Source organism: Heloderma suspectum, chromosome 2, assembly GCF_057233095.1.
Source record: "Heloderma suspectum isolate Gila_16-S chromosome 2, 16-S_ref, whole genome shotgun sequence".
In the NCBI taxonomy this organism is placed as follows: domain Eukaryota; kingdom Metazoa; phylum Chordata; class Lepidosauria; order Squamata; family Helodermatidae; genus Heloderma; species Heloderma suspectum.
The window spans coordinates 19384791-19397568 of NC_139459.1; the positions used below are offsets into that span (position 1 = coordinate 19384791).

Sequence of the window (12778 nt, forward strand, 5' to 3'; positions counted from 1 at the left end):
GGATTCTTAGACATTCAGGCTCATTTTAGTTGGTCTTGAATTTCTCCAGCATCCCTAGTGTAGATCCTTCCTGAACTATGCGGTTGGTGTTAGGCAAATCACCACTATGTCTTACAAGACTTCTGTTCTGTGAGAATAAATTAGCTGAAGATGGTAAAGTGCTTTGTACACTGAAAATAGTTACAGAGATAATTAACAGTAATATATCAGGCTGTTAAATTCCTTTTCACCTGGTCAGACATTCATTCCAAGGCACAAATAAAGGTGCAAGGAAAGTAGTTCAGCAGATGTTTAAATGACTATGAAAAGCCAAAGTGTTGAAGAACTACTCATGGTCTGCAGAACTATACAAACTGTTGTGAAACAGATATACCCCTCATCAAACGCCTTGACCACAAATGAGATCATATAATCATAGAATAGTACGGTTGGAAGGGGCCTATAAAACCATCGAGTCCAACTCCCTGCTCAGTGCAGGAGTCCAAGTCGGAGCCTAGGGAGGTGGCTGTCCAGCCTCATCTCGAATGCCTCCAGAGTGGGAGAGCCCACCACCCCCCTATGGAATTGGTTCCATTGTCATATTGCTCTAACAGTTAAGACGTTTTTCCTGATGTTCAGTCAGAATCTGGCTTCCTGTAACTTGAGCCCATTATTCTGTGTCCTGCATTCTGGGATGATTGAGAAGAGATCCTGGCCTTCCTCTCTGTGACAACCTTTCAAGTACTTGAAGAGCGCTGTCATATCTCCCCTCAGTCTTCTCCTCTCAAGGCTAAACATGCCTAGTTTTTTCATTCTCTCCTCATGGGGCTTTGTTTCCAGTCCCCTGATCATCTTTGTGATCCCTCTCCAGTTTGTCTACATCCTTCGTAAAGTATGGTGCCCAGAACTGGACACAGTACTCCAGATGAGGCCTAACCAGTGCTGAGTAGAGGGGAATTAGTACTTCATGTTATTTGGAGTCTATACTTCTATCAATGCAGCCCAAAATAGCATTTGCCTTTTTTGCAGCCACATCACATATTGTTGGCTCATATTCAGCTTGTGATCTATAACAATTCCAAGATCCTTCTCACTTGTAGTATGATGTAAGATGCAACCTGTTGAGTAGGCATGTGAGAATCAGCAAAACTCAAGCTCAGTGAAATTCTCTGAACTCCATCTAAAAGTACATTCCAAGTTGTGTCTGTATCAGATTGAGAGCTTTGTTTTTCTCGTGTGTATTTTTAGACACACTTCCCCAAATGTATGCATCAACTGTGCAAGTTTTTGAAAAGTACACATTTTTCTCCCAAGTGTGTTTGTGCACATTTGTTAAAAGTACTCCCCCCCCCAAATGTACACATTTCTGAATCTTTCTCCCGCCCTTGCAAATAGCATTGCAAGCTCAAAAATGCATGGACTTGGACCACAGATTGAATTTGGGTCCATGTTCAGTTGTTTCAAGGTGTTGCAACTTGCAAATCAAGTTAATTCTGGTCGAAAATGAATGGAAACAAATTTCTCATACATCACAACTGTGTTGAGGAATATAAAAATGGATGCAGCTGGACTTCTCTTTTCTGCAGTGTACTCTGAGTGTAAGATGTTTACTATTCACTGCCAGCCTGCATCTTGCAGATGTGAAATAGGTGTGTATGTTGGAGTTTTCCTAGTAATAGCAGAAAATGTTATGTATCAAGCACATCACTGTTTACATAATGACAAAAGGAAAGGGGGCAGGGATGCATGAAAGCCACCTGAACTCAAACTCAGTACTGAATGATGCCTGCAGCAATTCCATCAGCCAATAGAATTTCAGTCTGATTCCAAAAGAGCTGATTCAAATCCTTTTGCCTGTCTCAGGCTGCAATCCTTTGCATGCCTTCCTGGGAGCAAGCCCTGTTGAACTCAGTGGATCATGCATATGGCTGTGCAGTATATACTGTTGGTTGGCACTGCATTAGAAAGGCATCAAGGTGGCATAGATGAGCATTGGTTGTGTCGTTGCTGCTGCTGTTGTTGTTGTTGTTGTTGTTGTTATTAATTAATTATTCAGACATGCACTGGAAAGGGCAAGACAAAATACTTTTGCTGGATTTTTTAACCCAGACGTAGTTAGAGTGAAACAAAGGACAGCGCCATATGTGAGACCCCTCCTGGCAATGTGCCCTCCACTGGAGTCCCTCCACCACCCAGACAGCTTACCAGTCATGGTGACCAGCAGTGTGGCTGGCAGCAAGTGAAGCCATCAGGAGGTTTGGGGTGCGGTGTGCCAGTGTCATCAATATGCAGATGACACGCAGCTCTACCTCTCATTCAAATCCTTACCAAGGTTGGCCATGGAATCCACGTCCAAACGTCTGGAGACGGTGAGTGGCTGGATAGGGAGGAATAAGCTGAAGCTGAACCCTGGTAAGACCGAGGTACTTTTGGTGGGAGACAAGAGGAGGTTGGGGGATGTCGACCTGGTGTTGAATGGGGTATGGCTACTCTTGAAAAACCAGGTCTGCAGCCTGGGGGTCATTTTAGACACCCAGCTGTCCATGGAGGCTCAGGTGTCAGCTGTGAAACAGACAGCACTGTACCAACTCCTTCCCGACCATCTGCTCCCATCAGATGCCCTGGTCTCCTCTTGTCTAGACTACTGTAATGCACTTTATATGGCATTACCCTTGAAGACGGTTCGGAAGCTGCAACTGGTGTAGAACAGCAGCTCGCCTTATTAAAGGCAGCTGCCAGCATGATCACATCACTCCAGTGCTGAAGGAGTTGCACTGGCTACCAGTTGTTTTCTGGGCCAAATTCAAGGTGTCAGTTTTGACCTTTAAACCCTATATGGTTCCAGTCCAGCCTATCTCAAGGACCGCCTCCAGCAACACCAGATAGGCCGCTCAACAAGATCAGCCTCCGATGGCCTTCTCTCTGTCTTATCAGCCAGGACAGCTAGGCTGGTGAGGATGAGGGACAGGGCCTTCTCTGTGGTAGCCCCCACTCTGTGGAACTCCCTCCCTAGGGAACTCCACCATGCCCCCTCTTTAATGAGCTTCCGCCATGCATTGAAACTTGGTTGTTCAGGCAGGCATTTGGGGTGGGTTAGGGTATTTTTAGAATATGATGTTTTAATGTATAATTTTAATGTTTTAGATTGTTGCACTGTTGTACATCGCCCAGAGTGGCCAGGTGTTAGCCAGATGGGTGATTAAGAAATTTAATACATATATACATACATGATAGAAGAAGCACTGCGACAAGCTGTAGTGGCTGCACGGTGGCCACTATTTTGCTGCTCCAACAATGCCCAATGTGCTATCACTCCATGGTAGAGGTGTCACTAACAGTGGGCCCATGGGCCCCAAATCTATTTCTCAGTGCCCTGAGTGTCACCCAGCAACGTAGGGCATAAACCCATCCCATTCCATCAAGGCTTCTGCATTTCAATCAAAAGAGAGGTGAATACCCAGTGGCATCCACTGCCCAGCCTGACACTCCACAGACAGCATCTGGTTGGGCAGCATCCAAGCCAAGCCATATCTCCAAGTCTTGCAAGACTTCACCAACTATTGCAAGGTTTTAACAAAATCTGATGAGTCTTGGGGGCCTCTCCCGTGTGGGCTGGCCTCAGTTTGTGGGCAGCCACTGGTTACTGAGGGAAGCCATGGAGTGTCTGGCCAGGTAGCAGTGTGGGATTGGGGCCCCAAATCTTTTCACTACCTAGGAATACCTCTGCTCCAAGGCTCTATAGAAACGTCAAGAGTTCACCTTCCCAGCTGTCTGCTGCTGCCGCTCAGTATTATTTTAGCTTTCTGTGATCTGGTAATTTTCTCTTTCCTGGTTTTGGCTTCTAAATTTTTTGATTTTAGTGCACATTGTGATGCTTTGTTTTTAACGGTTCGACTGTATGTTGCCCAGAGAACCCATGTTATTGAGAAAGTAACAAAATATAACAAATTAAGAAAAAAAATCCAAGCCTGGTGAGATGGATGAGTGGGAAGATCAACCCCAGGGCAGGTATCAGTGACTGTTAGCAATGCCAGGGCACCGTTGGTCACGAGAATGTAAGAAGAGCCCTGCTGGATTACTCCACTGGCACATCTAATGAAGCATTCTGTTCACACACAGCTTTTTGTCAGAAACCAGCGAGTAGGACATGGGTATGAAAGCAACATCCTGGCTGTGCTCCCCAGGAACTGGTCTACATAGGCATATTGCATCTGATACTGGAGGTAGCATATACTGTAGCCATCATGGATAGTAGCATAGACAGCCTTATCCTCCGTGGATTCATGTAAACCATTCAAATTAGTACCTATTGCCACTTCCTGTGGTAGCAAATTCCATAGTTTTACTATGCGCTGGCTGAAGAGGTCCTTCCTTTTATCTGCCCTAAAAGTCCCACCAATCAGCTTCATGGCATGACCCAATTGGATTCTAATGTTATGAGAGAGGGAGAAAAATGTCTCCCTATCCACTTTCTCCTAATTCTGTACACCTCTATCATGTCTCCCCTTACCCACTTTTTTTCTAAGCTAAACAGTCTCAGATGTTGCAACCTCTCCTCATAGGGGAGTTGCTGTGGCAATGAGGGGCTGGAGCTAGGGATGGACAGATTACTTACCCTGTTCTGGGTGGGAGCATCCACTGGGGGGGAGGTGATCCATCCCTCCTCCTGGAATCCTCCCTGGCTGACTCCACTCCACGGCAAGTCTGTGGAGCCGCTGGCTGGGCCTGCCTGCAGCCGGACTTCCATCCACCACTGGGCTGCGGCTGCAAATGGCGTCTGGCGTAGCGGGTGCCATTTGTGTCCCTGCATTAGCCATGATAGGCAACATATATATTTACATAGCCTATCGTGAAAAGAGCAGGGATGCAAATGGCATAGTGGGCGCCTTTTGCGTCCCTGCTCTTTGCCGTGATAGACTACGTAAATATATACATAGCCTATCATGGCTAACGCAGGGACGCAAATAGTGGCCGCAGACCGGGGCAGCGGATGGACCAGACCGGCTGATGCCAGGTAGAGTCCGTCCCGGGAAAATTTTGCAGTGTGGCAGGGGGGGGGGCTGCTCCATTCCAGCACAGACTCTGGGGTAGGCATGGCAGAGAATTCCGCCACGGATTTCAGTGAGACCGAATGCACTGGCATTCGGTCCCCCGAAACCCATGGCGGAACGGCCTCCCATCCCCTGCCACCCCACAGAATCCCCCCCAGGACAAAGCTTACCTGGGGTGGATGTTCCAGCAGCGGCGGCTCCAGCAACAGCGGCGGCAGCTGGTCTCTTGGCTGGCTGCTGCGGCCACAAATGGCGGCCGCCGTAGCAGCCACCATTTGCATCCTGCCAGGCTGCCATGATAGGCTACATAAGTATTTACGTAGCCTATCACGGCAAAGAGCAGGGGTGCAAACAGTGGCTGCTACGCCGTTTGTGCCGCTGCTCTTTCCATGATAGTAAATACTTACGTAGCCTATCACAGTAAAGGCAGCCACGCAAATAGCGGCCACTACGCCATTTGCGCCCCTGCTCTTTGCCGTGACAGGCTACGTAAATACTTATGTAGCCTATCACGGCAGCCTGGCAGGATGCAAATGGCAGCCGCTACAGCGGCCAGCATTTGCGGCCGCAGCAGCCGGCTGTGGCCGGAACTCCAGCTGCAGAAGGCCCTGGCCGGCGGCTCCATGGAGCCTCTGCAGAGCAGAACCGGCCCAGAGAGGATTCCAGGGGGAGGGGCGGAGTGCCTCCCCCCCACCGTGAATCAAAGCTGCGAAAAGGTAAGTGACTTTCGTACATCCCTACTCTGGGGTGCCGGATTCTAAAGAATCCAGCCTCATTGGAGTCCGTGGTGGAATTCTCTAACATCCCTAGCTGGAGCAATTACGTGAACTGGCCCAGGCGCTAGCTTAGCCACCTGGTGCCTCTTTCTCCAGGCCAGGGAATGTTAGAAGAGACAGGAGGTGCCAACAGCAACCAGCAACAATGCCACATCCTCCCTCTCGCTGCAGGTGAGAGGGGGAAGTGGCATGTGATTCCATGGACATTGGGCTAGCACCCATGGTAGCAATTAACTGTCCAAATAACGCTACCCTCAAAGATGGCCAAGCTCACTGCATGACCTCTCTCCCTGCCCTGAAGTGGCTAGAAGAAAGTTTGACTTGGCTGCCTTGCTCCCATTGTGGCCAGGAGCAGGGAACCATCAGGAGTCTCAACCAATCCCTCCTCACACACATAACCCCACCCTACCCCCAGCAGATAGGAGATTGGTGAGGGTGAACATTTCATGCAGCTATATAGCAGGCCTCAGTCCGGTACAATGGTTCCTCAAACATTATCTGTCATCAAACATTATCTGTAATCAATTTCTTATCTCTTGTTCCCTTTTGCAAGTTTGGGGGTGGGGGAAGCTCTGCTTGTAATTCTTGTTTCTTTGCACTGCTGGGAGAAGTTATTTCTTTTTTACAACTTGCAATGGTTACTTTCTTTGGGTGTTGAGCTTTCATGTATTTTGAAAAGCGTATGACATCTAATTTTTCATGTAGCTAATGGGGAAATCAAGGATACTTATGGCCTAAGAAATTCCTGGGATGCATCCAAAATTATATTAGGATTCTCAGTAATCCAACAGTTACATCATATGCCCAAGATTTTCAAGGTGTAGTACTAGTATGATGTTTGGCGGAAAGCGGTCCATAGATCCTAGCCACAATCCATTACAGAGTTAAGTACACCTTTGGATACATGTGTTTAACTCTGCTAGAATTGAGAACTTTGAAAAGTATGAAGGCAATAGAAGTCATAACTGCTTCTGCTTCTGTTACAAGACTATTTCATCATCATCATTATTATATGCACTGCATTTTAAGGAGTGGTTTTACCGTTAGTTCTCTTCCCCCACCCCCGTTCTCTCTCTTTTTTTCCTGTGTTCATTTTATTCACACCTGATCCACTTGGTCCTTTGTTTTCTAAAATGTTAGTTGTGCTTACAGCAGTTATTCCCACCAACCCTGAAACCCCTGCACCACCAACCGCTCTGATGGATTCCTCTCCTTCCCCTTCTTTAGCTATCCCAAGTTCCAGTGTCCTCCCCTCTGCTCCCAGAGATGTGGTCCCTGTTTTGGTTTCCAGTCGATTTGTCCGTCTCAGCTGGCGCCCACCTGCAGAGGCCAAAGGGATCATTCAGACATATGCGGTCTACTTCTCCAGGGAAAGCATCAAGAGGTAGGTGCAGATAATGGATGCCATCTCTCAGGTAGAATGTGTATTGATGACTACCCATTCTGTATTACTAAGGAATCAAAATCCTGCCCCCAGGAAAACTAAACTCTGTGGCCTGCATCAATTAGAAAAGCTGAGCTAATGTGCATATTTTTGCATAACTCCTTCTGCATCTCCTACTCTTGAGGAATATACAAAGCTTCTTTAGACTGAATCAGAACATTCCTCCAGCTAGCCCAGGTGTAGGTAACATGGTGCCCATGGGCAAGAGTGTGCCCATGAACACCTTTCTTGGTGTCCACTGAAGTGCCCTACCCCTCCCACTTTTTCTTTCATTTTAATAACATAGTTTCTTACAGCGGGGATTGCTTCAGCAGTGGAGGCTGGTTTCAGTGGAGCTGTGAATACACTCATGGCTTTGGTCAGAACCAGCTAGAACTCTAAAGGAGCTACCCAAGGTGTTGAACCTATTTGGGGGCTCATCACCTTGGATAGTTCCTTTAGAGTTCTGGCTGGTTCTCACTAAAACCTGGAGTGGAAATACAGACCCACCGAAATCAGAGTCACCAGCCTCCACTGCTTCAAAGCAAAGTGAGGACCTCTGGCTGCTGCTATATTAATTTCCCATGAATGTATGTGGGGCTCAGAGACATTCTTAGGAAATGAAACTGGCAGGTGGCTCCAGGCTGATGCTTTCCTCTGCAGTGCATCCATTTTGTGTTGGTGCCTGGGACAGTTTCTCAAATTGCCAAATGTGCCCATGGGCCCAAAAGGTTGCCTATCCCTGAGCTAGTCCAATATTGGAGTAGACAGCACTCCCACCTATTAAGAAGCTTCAGCTTCCCCAAGACAAATCAAGAACAGGAAAGTATTCATAACATTTTCAAGAGGATTAAGCTTGATTGTTAACAGGTTTTTTAAGTAACATAAGACACATTGTGAACGTAATGGACACACACTCACCTTATACAAACCAGATTAGTCAAGGCCTGATCTATCATCCTGCAGTTGAGCTAAGCTAGGCATGGGCAACTTGTGGCCCTTCAGTTCTTGTTGGACCAAATTCCATCATCCACAGCCAGCATAGCTAATGGTGAGGAATAATAGGAGTTGCAATCCAACAAGAACTGGAGGAACACAAGTTGCCCACTCCTGAGCTAAGTGATGCTGTTCTACCTTAAAATGGTCTTATCTCAATGCGTCAGTACCCCTTTTCTCCCATTGTGCCTGAAATAGGGATGTCAGAGAATTTCTCTACGAATCTCCGGGAGGCCGAATGCCAACGCATTCGGCCCCCCAAAATTGGTGGAGAAATGGTCCGACCCCCGCCCCCCCCGGGATGGGACTTACCTTGAGCGAATGTCCCTGGCGGCGGCGGCTCCCGGTGGCGGTGCGGCGGCGGCAGCGGCAGCTGGTCTTCCGACCGGCTGCCGCCACCGCCGCCTTTTCCAAGTAAAAACAAACAAACAAACGTGATAGGCTACGTAAATGTTTACGTAGCCTATCATGGCTGACTTTGGGGGGGGAAGCGCATACGCAAATGGCAGCGCCCATGGGCGCCACCATTTGCATTCCTTATTTTGGCATGGGTAGTCTACATAAATATTTACGTAGACTATGGTGAAAATAAGGGCAACGCTATTTGTGTTGCCCTTATTTTCGCCATAGTCTATGTAAATATTTACGTAGACTACCCGTGCCAAAATAAGGAACGCAAATGGTGGTGCCCATGGGCGCCACCATTTGCATACGCACTTTTTTTTTTCAAAGTCAGCCATGATAGGCTACGTAAACATTTACGTAGCCTATCATGGCTGACTGCAGGCCAGGGACGCAAACAGCGGCGGCTACGGCCACCGCCATTTGCGTCCCCGCAGGAGAAGAGGTTTCGCGGCCGGAGAGATGGGGTGCTCCCCCCTGGCCAGAATTTCGGTGGAGAGGGACGGGGTGCCTCCCCCTGCCCAGAATTTCAGGGGGAGGGATGGGGCGCCTCGCCCCCACCGCGAAGCAAGCTTCAGGATCAGGTAAGTGACTTTTGTCCATCCCTAGCCTGAAAGCATGGGTGCCGGTGGGCCTCACCAAAGGTATTTTAAATTATTTGAAAATTATTAAATGTAAGTTATCATTTTGCACCTTCCAGATGGTTTAAAAATATGTCCAAAGTTTTAAAGTCTATAACATTGCCAGATTGTAACTAAAGGAAGTGATGTCTCCTCTCTACTTTAAAATGCAGACATGTTTTGGAGGCATGCAACCTGTATCCATGAAAAGGATACTTCAGTAAAACACACAAATTAATATGTATGCATGTGTGCACACACAGAGTACATGAGGCCCCTCACTTATAAAGAGACCCAGTCAACCATAACCATTTGTCTGATGTTTACCAGTTCACAATGGGTTAATCAATAAGTATATTAAGCAGACGACTAACTGGGAAATATCGTTAGGGATGTCACAGGAATCGGGGAATACGGTAGAGTTTGGTGGACCTTCCCCTGCTCGGGCTTTCAGACTCCAGTCTGCAGACTGCCACATTTTCCTGACTCTGTCTGCGCACACCAAGCCAGGAAAGCGCAGTGGTCCCCACTGGTCTGCCAAGCCACCATTTTGCATAAAAATGGTAGCTTGGCCTTTTTCGTAAATGCCCATTTCAACAAAGGGCAGCTGTAAAGGGGCCATTTCCGCAAGATTACAGGCATAAATGGTCCATTTATGCCTGTAATCTTCCATAAATGGCCACTTCACAGCCACCATTTGTGTAAATGGGCATTTACGAAACAGGCCAAGCCACCATTTTTAAGCAAAATGGTGGTTTGGTGAGGGATTGGATGGCCGTGTGCTGCTCATCAGGTGCTCGTGGACTGCCCAGCAGCTCGCTGCACATGGCAAAGAGGCTCGGGCTGGCGTGGGTCTGGTGAGCAGTGCACAGTGTGGACGGGGGTGAGTTCGGCCATCCCTAAGTATAGTTGGAAGCTGATAATCACAAGCAGACTGCATTATAAACCTGCAGAGCAAGAAGGCAGAGATGGAAATTCAGAAACATTTTCATAAAAGGTATTCACTAAGTGCCTTCAAAATGTCACAAAGCGTAGGCTGGAAACCATAATACCTTGGCCTGTTGGATGTGTAGTATGGAAAACGTGAGCTGCTGTTATTATACAGTCCAAGATGGCTAAGCATTGCTCTTTAATCATATGTCTGTATATCTCAGTCACTCTAGCTATTACATTTATTCCCTTACTTCTCAAGTCAAGAGTGGGGGCTCTCTCTTCAATATGAATAATCTTTCACTTAACTAAACATTCTGAAAGAACACAATTCCCAAAGTGATTTTCTTTGTTATTGAAGTGTGAAAAGCATATACTTTCTTCCAACAACTACACGTTAATTAAGGTTGGCATTCTGAGGGGCAGCCATCCTACAGAAAAGATGATATTTTGGGTCCTTGGAATGACTGTAGTGTAAGAGAAGGATGATGCTGTTGCAGAAGAAAATAAATGTTTTTAAATAGGGTGGCACTTTGGGGGTTTCCAAAATGTTCATTAGCTCACAAGTACACAAGGTAGATGTTCAGACTCTAAAAAGAATGAGGGATGTGTGAGTGGCCATCAGCAACCCTCCAAAATAAATCAGACTTTTCAAGTGTACCAACAGCCCAGAGAGCTTTGAAACTCCCAGACAGCTTTGACTATTGGGTGGTACAGAAATGTTAGAAATAAATAAACAAATAACTGAAAACTATGAAGAAGAAAAACAAATCCAAAACCCTCTCAAAGTTGTTTTTAGTGTTGAGTTAGAACACTCAGCCCAGTTTTAGCTACAGTTCCCCTTCCCGATGATCTGTCCTATTCTGTGGTCCGTTAAGGCTCCCGGGGGAGCTAGTAGCAAGTTCCATACAGGAGGGAAGATCAAGGCAGGAAGTAGAACCTTAGATAATTCCCAAGTGGGTCCTGCTGGCTGAAAATCTCTCCTACTAGTACAATGGGAGGATGTTGTCTTAGCAGGGAACTAAAGCCAAACAAAGCCTTATGTATGCTGACAAACTTGTAATGTGGTCAGCTCTGCCCCTCCTGGAGGAGCTGACTGGGTTGTTAAAGGGCCCTTGTCTGATTTTGCAGCCTGAGACTTCTTCAAGGCTGAGGAGATGGATGTTCTGCCAGGGACATATTCTTCAAGCCAGAGGATGCTGGCAGGGCTGCGTCCTCTGGCCAGAAAAGATGTAGCCTGGGCATCATCCTCATCTGAATCCTCTGCTGCCCACTGGAAGGCCTGAGGTCTGAGGTTATGACACCATCCACCTTCCCAAGCCCAAAATAATAACAACTTACAGTACATTGGGAAATAGGGAAGAGGGTGATAGGCAACTGAGGGAAGGATGGAAGCAGGGCATAAGTCCAAATTTGAGTCAGATCAAGGGGGAAGGAAGCTGGACACAACTCTAATTTGGACCTCACTATTAGAGTAAGGGAAGATCACAGTTCTGTCTTCACCACACCACTCTCCTCTTCATGTCCCACTTTTTCAACACAGCCTAGCATAGTCTCCCAAGCCTCACCTTATCTACATTTCTATTTCTATTTACCTACTTCTTGTCCTCACTCTTGGCAGCCATCCCTATCAAATCCACCAAATCTAAATTGAATTCTGATCTTAGGCTATACTGTGTATGTATTCTGTACAGCAGCTAGGACAGAGGTTAGCTGACATGAATCTTTCTTCATCAATTTCTTTTTTAACTAAAATTCTTGCGGTACATTGATGGGTGTTAAATTTACAAAGCACGAGGGTATGCACCCAGTCTCTTAACATAATTAACCCATGTTGAGTAAACTTCAGTGTGCACTTATCCTTTCTTAAGGACAAAGAAATGCCTTACTGGATCAGATGAAGGCCCACTTAGTTCAGAATTCCTTGCAACAATCCTAACAAGCAGCAGGAACTAGGTAGCCCACCAGACATTGGCCAGTAGTCCAGTTCTACCAACCTCTGACCTAATACTATTGCATCAGTGAATCTATCTATCTATCTATCTATCTATCTATCTATCTATCTATCATCTATCTATCATCATCATCATCTATCTCTCTATTTCTCTATCATCACTATGCCAATGAAGGGGTGGGGTTATGCAGATAAGAGCTGGCTTGGTTATCAAGGGCTCCCATCAATTTTTTTTGAACATGTCAAATTGTCTGCAATTGGCAACTCTGTGGGTCAGTTGATAAAACCTGTTCTCCCCAGCTACCTAGGGTCACTATAGGCAGGGGGGAAGTAACACACTACATTTGAGGGGCACCAACACAGTGTCACATAGCGTATTTCCCACCCCTGACTAAAGATGGGTGAACTCATCCCATCGTGCACTGCATACCATGTCACCCCCCCTTATTTACAAAAAAGACCGAACCGTTATTTTTACCCCAAATGGTGGTTCACTGAGGGAGCAGACAGCCCCACACTTGCCTGTCTCAGCACAGTGTGTTGGGCAAATGTGGGGATCTGCAGACTGGCATCGGGGGGGGGGGGCAAGCTGGCAAGAAATTGACAAGCTTCAAGCCCCAACCATATGCCTGCACCATCCCTACCCC

General features: G+C 46.9%; 1 protein-coding gene across 1 annotated transcript in view; it reads left to right on the forward strand.

The window, feature by feature from the left end:
- The window catches only part of DCC (DCC netrin 1 receptor), a 1145836-nt gene that overhangs the window by 676688 nt on the left and 456370 nt on the right, over positions 1-12778 (forward strand). Inside the window, exon 12 of the mRNA XM_084829640.1 lies at positions 7034-7190. Coding sequence (XP_084685766.1) covers positions 7034-7190 — 157 coding nt within the window. The remainder of the gene's footprint in view (positions 1-7033; positions 7191-12778) is intronic.